At 38.7% G+C, this 12,970-nt stretch overlaps 1 protein-coding gene across 1 annotated transcript in view; it reads right to left on the bottom strand.

The window, feature by feature from the left end:
- diaph2 (diaphanous-related formin 2) overlaps window positions 1-12,970 on the bottom strand; it is a 372,579-nt gene that overhangs the window by 255,057 nt on the left and 104,552 nt on the right. The window contains exons 7-10 of the mRNA XM_044206253.1: window positions 5,748-5,822; window positions 5,581-5,650; window positions 4,644-4,780; window positions 1,338-1,446 (exon numbers count right to left, since the gene is read on the bottom strand). Of these exons, the coding sequence (XP_044062188.1) occupies window positions 1,338-1,446; window positions 4,644-4,780; window positions 5,581-5,650; window positions 5,748-5,822 (391 nt within the window). The remainder of the gene's footprint in view (window positions 1-1,337; window positions 1,447-4,643; window positions 4,781-5,580; window positions 5,651-5,747; window positions 5,823-12,970) is intronic.

The raw sequence follows: 12,970 nt of genomic DNA, 5'->3' as shown, positions 1-12,970 counted from the left end.
TGGGGAGTGGAAAGCAGTTGTTTTGGGGGTGGGGGCATTATCTGGGTTTAGAGAGCTACAGTGGTGCCGTAGGGGGTGTCCAAACATCATAATTAAAAATGGCACTGCTGGGACGGTTTTAAAGTTGAAATGCAGAGTTTCTCTCATGCTCAGCAGACAAGCATAGCCTGAACTACGGCAAAACACATTTTAATCACATTAGCAAAGTCTAGTTCTACAGCCCATCAGAAGTTTTGGATAAAAAGTCTATTAATTTCCTTGAATGCCCTGCATCAGCAAAGCATTTTAATTTACTTCACAATTAGCAGAGCTTCATTTCATTAACGGCAAAATTTAAAGGAAAAACAACAGCCTCCTAATAAAAGAATATCTACTTTCGCTTCCACCATCCGCCTCATCAGTTTCCTTCATGACTTTTCCTTCATGACTTCACAATCCCTGCAGTTAAAAAAGTAATTCCTTAAGTAATTCCCTGCTTTTGGTTTCACAAAAACATGTTTTAAGCTGTGTTTTTATTGCTGTTATATAGTTTTTCCTGCTGCTGAAGAATACTAGTGAAAATTAAGAGAGGTATGGTGCTTTAGTTGCCCTTTCACAACGAGTCCTCTGAGACCCAACTTGACAGCAGCACGGGGAAGTATTTGTAACATCTGAGAAAAAATGAGCAAGGTAGTGAGAGGAGGAGAAAATGTGAGAAAGAGAGAAGGAAGACAAAAAGCTTAGAGGAACTCCAACATCTCTGCTTTTTATATTATCAATTTTTTTGGTGATCGCAAAAAGAATGGGGTAGTTCAGTAGAGGTGCTCAATGAAGCAGGTATTTTGATTAAAGCAGTGGCGAAGGAGCTCTGGCTGCATTTCAATAGCCCAGCGATCACATCCCATCATGTGCAAGAGGTGCAGTGGGGTTGACAAGTGAACCAAGGACAGGGAGAGAAGCAGAGAAAAATACATGTATGAAGACAGCTGAGGCACAATGGGCCACTGTCCATTTCAGTCTTGCCTGGCATCAAATGTAGTCTTCACAACAAAACAGAATTTGTATGAATAATACTGGACTGTGCCAGGTTTCTGTCCACTATACATGGCAAAACTGCTGCTTTTGTTAATAAGTTGCTTGCTAATACGTCTTTTGAAGTTTGGGTAGTATGAATCAGGCATCCTGAAATGTATACTGTACCACAGAATAATACAGTAGTCATAACAGGGCTATAGAGTGAAAGTGGTTACTGTCACTTTTATCCTTCAAAAGAAATAGTCTAATAAAAGGACAATGATGAATGCATGATGAATATTAGATAGTGACAGTTAACTGCTTTTTGGGGTGCGATTCCTAACCTGGAGCTGCTGGGCTTCGTGGTTCTCCAGTCCTTCCACAATTGGAGCAAATCTCTCTTTATTGTTCCTCTCTGCAGCAATTGTCATGGCAGCTAGAATCTTATCCAGGCTGGAAGAAAACAGAGAACGGGGAGCAGGCACAACACAAAAGTCAACAAACACTTTTATCACCTCACTGACAGGACATTTACCCACAATTTTCAGCTCAAACACCATGTATCTTATCTTCCCTTGTGTGTTGGTCTGGACATTTGCTCGGCCAGTCGTTGGTCACCCTGACAAATGCTACTGCTCTCCATCTATTTGTATGCAATCTGGTCTATTATTGCTGCAATATCCAATTTTGAATTCATCATGCTTGTATCTAAGGTGATGCTAGCAAAAGCAAGGTTTTACTGCAAATGTGTTCAGTTGTCAAAGCAATTGTGGTAGGGTGTATTTGGCTGGGTGAGAAAGGGTGCAAATTATTGCGGAGACTACCAGCCCAATGTGCAAACACACCTATTGAGAAGGTAAGCAAATTAGAGTACTTGCAAGGGCTCAAGGCAGCTCAGCTAAATAGAGAATTGGACAATTTCAGCCTTTAAATTGTGAATGAATGAGAAATTCTGTGCTGAACACACAAACACATACACTGCAATAAAAGTAAATTGATGTCTTTTGAGCACTTACGTAAACAGTGATTTATAATATGCGTACGATCTCTCTATCACTGCAAGGCCACATTTGCTATTTTGCCTTTATTAATTGATCAACTGAACAGCTTAACTCCCCTGTCCTCAACCTCCTTACTCCCATGGGTACAAAAGAGCTCTTAGCCTGATATACAATTTCCCCTCGCTGTTCCAATAAATAAGTTAAGAAATAAATTAACAGTCACACTAGGCCAAATGTTAAAATGTCAGCTGTAGGGATCAGACAATTTATGCATGTGCAAACATGTGTACTCACACATGCCACATAGGCTTGCTGCTGCTGTTTTTATTACCTTATATCAACCCAAAAAAATAACACTTTCAGGATGACGAAATACTAGCACAGTTGCCTTGTGAGCAAAGGAGATTGTGTGTCTGACCAATGGGACTGTATGTGTGGAGTAAGCCTGACACAGAGATAAATGGAACGGCCATGCTCTGTGATAGGGGTTACAAAGTCACAGACAGGCATGGGGAGCTGCATACTGAGTAGCTTTAAAGCCAGTTCAGACGACGCTTCAAAACAGGCGAGATAGATCTGCTTAACTTGTCATGTTCCCTTTTGATGCTGTCAGCTGAAGTGGGTGTTAAACATGAACAAACGTCACAACATTGGTTGGCAGAGAAGTTTCTGAGCAAGAAAGTGACGCCTCAGCTCCTTTGGCTGTCATTTCTGCAGGATACGTACATTTTAATGCAGGGCTATGATCATGGCAAAGATTTCCATGTTTACTTCAACCTATTCTTGAATACTCTGAGAAAGCGCAGAGAGAGAGAGAGAGAAAGAGAGAGAGAGACCTATACATCTATACACCCAGTATCTGCTTAAAAATAGTTGTGTGTTTGTATGCAAGCAGCAAGTCTACGTCTGAATGGTGATTGTAATAGATGATATTCATATGGATCTCATTCAATTACTCATTCATTACATCAATGCATTGATTACAGATTATATACAGATTCAGCTGCGTCTATCTGCAAAAGTCATGATTAAATTGAATGGAGCTGACTTCAGTAATAATTTTTTTTTGTTTTTAAACACTTCAAATCAAACTAATTGCGATTGGTTGTCCGTATTTTGACTTCCCAAAGAAGAATTGACAGCTTGGTAAAACTTGACCACTGTAAAACGCTTACTTCCAGAACACCTTTCAGGAATCACCTGACTTCTAGATATATAAGTAATAATCAAATATAAGTATTGCAAATCTCATATTTCAATATTTAGTAAAATAATTGGAAAAAACATTGTTTGTTTTTTAAATAGAAAAATACTTAACATGTAGTTCTGCTGTATATATGCTGTCTGAGAATAAGGATATTCTCACATTACAGTAAATGTCTGTTTAATTGATATACATTTTTAGGAGCAGTTACTGAATAGAATGTGATTTTAAGAAAATGATCTCCTTGATATTCTGTAACGTAAAAATAATTTTGGAAACCATGCACAGTCACAGAACTACAAGCATATAGGCCTATTTGGATGGTCAGAGATGTGAGACATTCTGATGAACTCAGCTTCTCCAACAGAATTTGTGGGTTTGTTTATTTCCACCACTGCATACAGACTGACTTTGAAATGCCATTGTTATTCTAGTCTGGCCCTGTGGGAAACAATAAAAAACACTCCCCTGAATCCAATTTATAAGCTGTCAGCCAGGTTGTGTGTCTGTGGCAAACTACACTGAGTAGTTCAACACATTAAAAACAGACTGAACTGCATCATCTGACCATGTGAACCAAAAGATTTATATACTGTCAGAGGTCATCTGTATATGTGGTATATGCTCAGTGGGTAAACATGTACGCATGCGGTCCATTCTCTGTCTGAGTACATGCCATCCAGTGGGAGAACACTGAAGCAATAGTGATATTCCAGTGTTTACAAGAAGCAGTCGTCTCTTTCCCTCTTGCTGTTTCAGAAACATTACAGAGCATGTAAACACAGCAGAGATGGACTGTATCTTTTTCATTGTTACATTTTATTTTTCTATTTTGTTGTCATCAGTCAGGATTTTGAAATGGTCTTGCGCTGTTTCCATATCAGCTATGATTTACTGAGAAAGATGGGGAAATGTGTCCCTCACTCAACTATAGAAAACTTACTTACAGCTTTGAATGGAGGTTAGGGAAAAGTACTTAAAGGATCAGGTCATCCAAATTACAACATATTTTCACACTTACCTAAATATAGTTTTAGTTTTGAGATATCTGTCACTGAAACCTCTGGACTATGTGTCCAGATGAAAATAGTTCCAATAGATTATGTCCACTGCAAGGTTTGCAGATTATCCTGAGTAACTGGGAGATTGTTTCTGCAAAGGAGCTTTGGGTTTTTTCACACTCTGGGCATCACAAATGGATTTCTACTCACCCCCATTTTCTTGGGGCAGTGGTGAAAGTCTCATTGGCAAATATTTCAAAATATCCTGAAAATACAACTGAAGCTCTGACTCACTGTGACAAAATCTTTATCTTCCTTTACATTCTTTGGATGTAATTTACATATTGAGTGGGTGGGAATATGAGGCTATCTAGAGTTATCTTATTAATGGTATGCAAGACATGAGAAAGTCTGCAAGAGAAAGATAATTTGACGTCAACTTACATGTTTTCCTCTCCAATAATACAGAAAGCAGAGAGAATTTTGACAATCTCTGTCATCATGTTGGCCTGTTTGGGGTCAATCGCTCGTGCCAACAGCAACAGGCTCCGCTCATCTCCCAAGATCCTTTGCAGTCCATACTGTGTGACATGGAAGGGAGCAGGTAGGATGGAGAAAAGGTCCATTGGGTGTAAATAATGAGAGCATTTGAATTCATGGAGAACTTTCACTTCAAGTAAAAAATGGATTCTACAAAGAAGCTCTAATGTACGTAAGTTATAGTTAGCCTTAATTTTCTTTTAAGGAGGGACAACGAGGCCACGGGAGAAAATGGAGAGCATGATGAATTAATTCAATTCAGGACAGGACTATAGGGACAAATACTTATAGTCTCCTGTACCTTTTAGTCACCCCACAACTGAAAAAATGGGCAGAGATGACTACGTGCAGGGATTAACTCTAAGAGAAGCAATATCAATAGTTCATCTATCCTTGAAATGTGTGCCACTTTTGAGAAATGAGCCAGACCTTCCCAAAAAGGATAATTAAAAGATCTGAGACTGTGGGCTTGAAATGGTAAAATTAGCTTCACTTTACTGTCCCATTATCCCAGGATTGTCAGAGTCCAGATTCAAATCAGGTTTGGACTCCTGGCCACCTGAGCTACTATTAGAAATTTAGGAGATCCTTAATAATATAAGAGTAAAAAGAGTGGCCTCTGTTCTTGTTTGTGCTTTTTAGTTATTGGTAAAAAACACTACACATTACCTTCTACAAGTGAATTCAAACAGTTAGAATTTCAGGGCAATAACTCAGGAGGGTCTCATTTTAGGATTGCATCCAAGCAATGCCATTTGATCATGCTGGTATACTGACATGGAGTTCATTATCTAATGAATCAGATGCGTGGATCGTCTTTTCTTCATTGACTCATACAAACCTTGTTGTTCATGAAAGCCTTCAAGCATTGGATAAGTTTATGCTGAGTCCGTTTATCAATATTCTCTTGCCTGAAAGAATACATTGAAAAGGATATTGTGATTACAAGAACAGAACCTGGTACTATAAATATTACACAGAGACAGGAAGTCATAGGAGATCACTCACTGTTTCTTGTCCAGCAGCTTCTCCAAAGCATCCAGAAGAAGGCCAAGACCCTCATGACCGAAATTATTAACCCAACTGGAAAGAAGACACAGACACACAAAAAAATCAGTAACCCAATATTCAGTCAAAATTGTTATTGCCCTGCTGGTTTATTGTAAGCCAGGTTGATTCACAGAAGGAAGCAAACACAAACAATATTGTATTAACCTCAGAGGAAATCAGTCATTCAGACTAATATCAAAGGCTTAACACTCACTTAGATAAATTGACTGTTGTAGTTTTTAATTCCTAACAGGAAGAGACCAAATACAGTCTGAATGAGTTTGAATTTAAACTGTACCCATCTACAAGCAAATGAACACCCATCCATCTTAACTAGTGGTCCCATCGCTAAGCAGTTTGTATCCAGGCCCCCCTGTGAGCTGCTATGTTCCTGTGCCAAAAGATTAAGCAATGCGAGAAAGATAACACTGTAATCGATAATGGATCGTGAGAGATAATTGGCTATAAACCACAGCGTATCAGGAGACGGCAAATTATCCAGTACAGATGAGCCCGTTTGTCTAAGCTAGAGGAAGAGAGAGGCAGGAAGAGGGTGGGAGGGACAGTGTGGTCGCAGCCAGATTATGTCATTTGCATTACTTGTTTTCAGGCCCCTAACTGTCAGTAACACAAAATGCATGGAGCAATTTTCTGACATTAACGGGGCATAAGTCAATGATGTATCGCGCCTTTTTGACAATGATTTGAAATAATAATGGTTTGAGTATTAAAGTCATTTGTATTGACTCAGTGAGTCAGAAGAGACCCTCGATTAGGAATGAGATGCATTAGCCTGAGGCAACTGGCAAAGTTGAGGTGAGGTATTTCTTTGATCTGTGACGAAATTAGCACACACTAGCAAACCCCCCACCTACCATTACTCAAATTTCATTAGCAGACAAGCAAAACCAATTTGTAAGTTACTGATATTTAGTGTAGTGTATAATGATTATCTGTTTTCTTAATAAAAACAAGACATCATAATGCTGTAAATTTATAAATGCTTTGCACATATTTAAGGCCATAAAAGAAGAAAGAACAAACTGGCTCAGTTGTACTGCAGAATAACAATGCAGTTATATGTATTTGTGATACAGAGCTGGTAGGAGTAAATGAGAGACTGGGACAACAACGAGGGAAAGGAGGCGACATGGCTGAGGGAACACAATTCAGTAAATCCACAGTCTTTGTTTATGCTCCTTAGTAATGATGGTAATGTCAGTCTTCAGAGAGCAGAAAATGGAACCAATATTTGTGAAGAGAAATTCTGTTTATTACACAGCACAACTCCAATATGAGATTCTGGGAATGCTGTGTGACCTAAACAAAGTGAGTGAGAACAGCACTGAAGGACAAAAAAATGCTACGGAGGTACGGAGCCCCTAAAGGTGATATTTTTTATTTTGTGTGCACAAATTATTATCTTGTGGGAACAAGTTAATTATCTTGTGTGAACAAGTTAATTATCTTGTGGGAACAAGTTAATTATCTTGTGCGCACAAGATAATTTACTATAAATATTGACTGTCCAAATAAAGCAATGGACGCCACCATGTTTCGAACACTTGAGAAATCAACAAACTCTTAAAAGCTATGAACACAACTTATCCCTGTGGTCTTCAAAGCATAGATGGGTCTATCATGCCTTTACTATGCAGATATTAACTTGTTCCCACAAGATAATTAACTTGTGTGCACAAGATAAAAATACCACCTTTCGGGACTCCGTAGTTAAGACAATTGGAGGTTCCACAAAATTATCATGTCACTCTTTGCAAACAAATAATGTGTAAATGTTTGGTATGTCAACTATGTTATACTGCTTGCATAACATATTTCTCTCTACCTTCAAAAGAGTATGTATTTATGCTTTAATAAAATTTCTAACCATTTTATTAAGTAAAGTGATGGCTTCTACATCAGGTGAAAAATGTTTCACCTCATTTTTCAGACATATCTTCTTATCTATTAATGTACTAATCAGTCAAGAGGATATTGTGTCCCCACTGTGTGCTTTATAGGGGTGCAACAATACAGCCAACACAAAATGCAGTTTGATTTAGAACACATGCCTAATTAAATTCGTTCGACTTTTTTTTGGGATTGTCATGATGATAAACAGGGCAAAAGGGAGGCCTTGGAGGAAAATAGGAGAAACTGAACACTATGTTTCTACACTAAATGCTAAACATTTGTTTTACACCTGCCTTTCTACACTTCTCACATAGCCAACTTGTTGAGACTTTGTTAATGTACTGTCACATTTTTATGTTGTGAACAACATTTCGTTACACCCCTGTTTTCAGGGCAGGACTAGTGTATTTTGACATTCAAATGCTTTATTGAACATGCTTACATGAAGTGAGAGCTAAAAACTTAGATTGAAGATTGATCTAGAACAAACATATACACTTTTGTAAAAAACTAATTGAAGGTAAACATCACAAGTACCAACTATTCACAAAATAAGCCAGAAAGCTTTCCAAATAAATACTTTCAGTGGAGAAGTTGCACTAATTGAAACAGAATGTAAATTGGACATTTTGCAACAGATGTTTGAGGAAAATGTCTGCTGTCTGCTCCATGTCTACCTTTTCTCTATTGTTGTTGGAGTGAAACAGAATAGACATAAAACAAAGGATTGGGATTGTCTGTGCAGAACATTTTTCATCAAAAATGTATGTCTTGCTGCAGGTTGCAACACAATGCAGTCCTCCTCAAGGTTTTTAAGGCACTAAATGTTTTGACTCCTCCCTACACCCCAGACTGTCTATCATTTTCTGTCCCCTCACGTACACCCTTAGGTCCTCTGCAGCTTGCCTTCTAAATGTCCCCAAAGTTACCACAAAGAAAATGAGAGATGGTACTTCTACAGTGCTTGTCCTGAGGCTATGAAATCCCTTAGCTCTGTTCAGAGAAACTGCCTCAGTAGAAAACATACTATTACAACACAAATAGCAATACTAATACTAACAACACTACTACTATGTCTCCTACTTGTAGTAATAATAATAATATTAATGTTACCACCCACTGAAACAGACTGCTGGCCTACCAATCTGTTTCTACTTCTCCTTCATAAAAACAATTTTTTCCAACTTATGATTAGCATCAATAAAACTTACAAACTTACAGTATTACCAATGGGTATTCTAGTCAGATAACCCTTGTTGCTAAGGAAGTAGAGCAGCATAACTTATATTGTGTAGGTGGCTAAAGCTCACGTTTGGTCAAACATAAAGTACTTCATCTTTGGGCCAATGTAGCAATTCAATGTTGAACGAACAAGAGATCGAATCCATTCCTTATCAGTCTCTTCTCCTAATGTGGGCATACATCCAAGGATTTCATTAACTTGGGGGAGAACTTATTCATCTAATATTGATGGCTATAATCCTCTAGTTAAGTGCCACCAAATTGTGTTACTTTCTGCAATCATGTATATTCCGCAGGCAAAATGAAAAATTCATGGTCGGTCTCAGGGAAGCAATTTCTTATCTTATATTTTGTGTTATTTCTACTGGCTGCACGCAATGATGTTGTAGTTATGCTAACTGGTGTAAACTGTATGGATTGGAAAGTGTTTAGATATAAAGAAGATCTTTACAAGATATATGTTCACTAAGGAACTTTTCAGTCTCATCAAAAGCCTATTATGTTGTGGACTTGCTGTTAACTTAGTAAAACAAAATCAAAAAGTCTTGCAGTGAGATGACCATCTGTCTTCCTGTCAAATGTCATTTGTTTCCCAAAAGACCAAAAGATTTTACTGACTTTCTCACATGTGCTGCCATAACAAATGTAGTTATGCATGAGCAAATATTCATCCATCCATCTAATTTCTATACTGCTTATCCTGTCACAGGGGTCACGGGGGACTGGAGCCTATCACATCATGCATTTCGTGAGAGGCAGGGTACACCCTGGACAAGTCACAAGTCTATCACAGGGCAAACACATACAGATTGACAGTTGGGGGAAAATCTAGAGGAAACCCAGAACATGCAAACTCCATAAAGAAACGCCCCAGATGGCCAGCAGATTCCAACCCAAGGCCATCTTGCTGTGAGGTGGCAACACTAAGCACTGAGCCACCGTAAGAAAATATGTGCTTGTATATTGGCATGTGTACACTACATCTATATCTGTTTGTATATTTACAATATTTTCAAGCTAGTAGTAAACAATAGTGAGCGTTTCCTGCTGCTTTAAATAAAAAATATGCCATTCAGCCATTCACCTCCTCATTCAATCATTCAGACAGTCTTGACATAGCTCACTTCAAACGGTACTTCAAGGTTCTTCACTGAAACAGAGAAAAAGGGCATGAACAAAAAAAGCTGCAATAGCACTTCAGTTGCTACACATGTAGTCTCATTATGTGTTTCTTTATACTTCCTCAGCCACACACATACAGTATGCATACATTTTACCAGAGTGGTACTCCTAGTGCCACGCCAGGCTGTGTTCACTGTCTCGCTCAAGGGAATACAAGTATTTACAGAGTATATAGTACTTTATATTGAGAAAAGTGAGGATGGAATATCATAGCAAAGACAGTGGAAAACAAAGTGTAGAGTGTGTGTACGTGTGTGTGTGTGTGTGTGTATAGAGTTCTGCAAATACTTGGCAAGGGAAATCTAAGTACATGATGAAAAGATTACTGCGCATCACCAGCCACAGTAAGTGACTCAACAGCGACAGAAACAGAGAGAGGCAGACACTCTCACCCTTTCTGTTTGACTGATCACTGGTCTCATGTTTAGATGGCTTGTATGCGCATTGATTTCAGTCTATAGACCAGTTTGATTATTTTTCATGGCTAGGTTGGGAGCTTTGTTATTGAAATCTTCAGTGCAAGTGCAATATCTTTCATATTGTATTACAGGCAAAGCCATAGAACTGTCCCTCTGTGGGACTACTGACCTATTCAGTGCTACAGTATTCCAACTGAGGACCAAAGCTCAACAAATAGCTCTGAATATTATAGCTTGAAACCAAGCACCACCAGTGTCTGCTTAGTGATTTACCATGCCAAACATGGAGCTACATTATACTCTGATCAATTTAATAGCCTGCCGAAATAACTATAATGCACAGGGCATATTAGATAACAGATATTAGATATAAAATATTAACTGTACTTTTTGGTTCATCACATCTAAAAAATAATACATTTCAAAAAAAGCTATTAAGAGTAAAAACTTTTGTTCTTCCTTTTTCTAATGTGTCCTTTATAGCTTTGATTTCTTTGATTAAAAATTTAAACTGTCCACTAAAAATAGAGCCAGTTCAATTCAAGGGCCAGGTGGGCGGAGAGGGTCCGTGGGAGAGATTCAGGGTGGCGGAGGGGGTCAGGAGGAGGGATTCAAGGGCCAAGTGGTAGACTTTGGGCGGACGGCCCGGGTATGTGCGGAGCTGAGGACCTCGGGCGGACGGCCCAGGGGCTGGACATGTGCAGAGCTGAGGACCTCACACAAAAGTGAGTTTAATATTTAAGAGATCATCAATGGATATGGTAGAACCAACGTAAAATAAGGTTGCAAAGAAACTTCTAAAATGCGCTGAGCATAACAGGCGCTCTGTGCATCCAGCATTTACACATACTGTACATACAGCCAAAATCATTGACCTCTGTGGTCCTTGAAAAAGAACGAGCAGCTGATATCCTTCATCTGTAAGTAACATGCACTCTCTCCATCCAAGTGACAGGTGCTGTGTCACTTCACTTAGCTGTCCTGACAATATCTCAGGTATCTATCTCCTGCTGGCTGGTACAGTTCTAAAATATAATGCATCACAGCAGAGAACATGTTATGGCTAGACAATGCAAAAACATTTGTAACGTAATACATCTAATTGCCTTTTATTCTAGCTATTTGAGAAAGTGGTTTCTCTTCAACTGATGTTTCATAATAATATTTTTTTTTAACTAATTGAGCCACTGCAAAGGAACTGTTTACAGCAACAACACTGGGAGCAGTTCTGATATTTGATATTGGTACTAAAGCTAGTAACACAGTTTGAGGACAATATTCCTGTTGTCAGCACTCCAAGAATGTAACTACTGGCATAGCCAAGGAAGCATAGGAGTGGGAGCAGTGCAGTACTCAAAAGGGGCACTTTGCACTTCTAATGTGATTTAAGTCTCAGCTTGATTCCAAAATGTGGCTCTAACAAAGACAGAAGCTCAGGCCTAAGACATAAATGAATGTTCCACTGGTGGAACTGAAGGTGCTTGTGTGTGTGTGCGTGTGCGTGTGCAAGGATGCAAAACAAAGGAGTGCAAGAGATTGGGGAGTGTAGGTCTCTATCAGAATTAAATCAACTAGTAAGTGCAGACAGCTAACAACACACCATGCTCCCCAGTCACTTTGAAATGACCCTCCACGGAGTGCAAAACACTCAACACAATTTCTTATTATCCCCTGAACAACACCAAGGATTCCTACACAACAATCCTCACTTCTAGTTAAAGACAGACAGAAACCAGTAGTACTACTGGTAGACTGCAGGTTGATTACCCTATTAACCTATTAATTGAATTGTTCGATATACTGTAAATCTATATGTGCTGTGGAAGATCAGAGAATAGATCTTCAGGTTTGATGTGATATAGCTACACATTCCTCAGGCTTCTACGGAGATGAGTTTCATCTTTCAAGGAGGAGAGGGAAATGCAGTGGCAAGCACTTCTTTGAAAGAACAGATTCTATTTTCAAAGCCATAAAGTTGCCATTTTGTTCAAGCTTTTGTTGCTGTCACCTTATACAGTAGATGTATGAAACCCTTTGCAAAGAGTCAGTGTACACCTCCCCGGATGTGTGAGCATGTTTGTGCTATTATTTGATATCTGCTGGGAACTACTAAAATGTTAGGACAGCTCTGTAGCTGTCCTAAATCCTGGAGCAGACAAGATAACTTTCATAAGTTAGGAAAGTTGATAACTGCTTTTATTCCTAAGCAAAAAATTAGGAACAAATATGTGTCACTCAATTATACACACAATTTGGACCAGATTCAACAGATTTCCTGCTCGGATGTTTGTTAAATATGGGCTCAGGTCACATTGGATTCTGGGTTATGTCCCACATACCAGACCACATAAAAATATTTCTAGATTTTTGAGGATATGACAATATGTATACCAGTGATTTCTTGTCAAGCTGTACTGTTAAAAC

The sequence above is a fragment of the Siniperca chuatsi genome, linkage group LG8 (genome assembly GCF_020085105.1).
Source record: "Siniperca chuatsi isolate FFG_IHB_CAS linkage group LG8, ASM2008510v1, whole genome shotgun sequence".
NCBI lineage: Eukaryota > Metazoa > Chordata > Actinopteri > Centrarchiformes > Sinipercidae > Siniperca > Siniperca chuatsi.
This window is presented reverse-complemented; position numbering and strand designations above follow the sequence as displayed.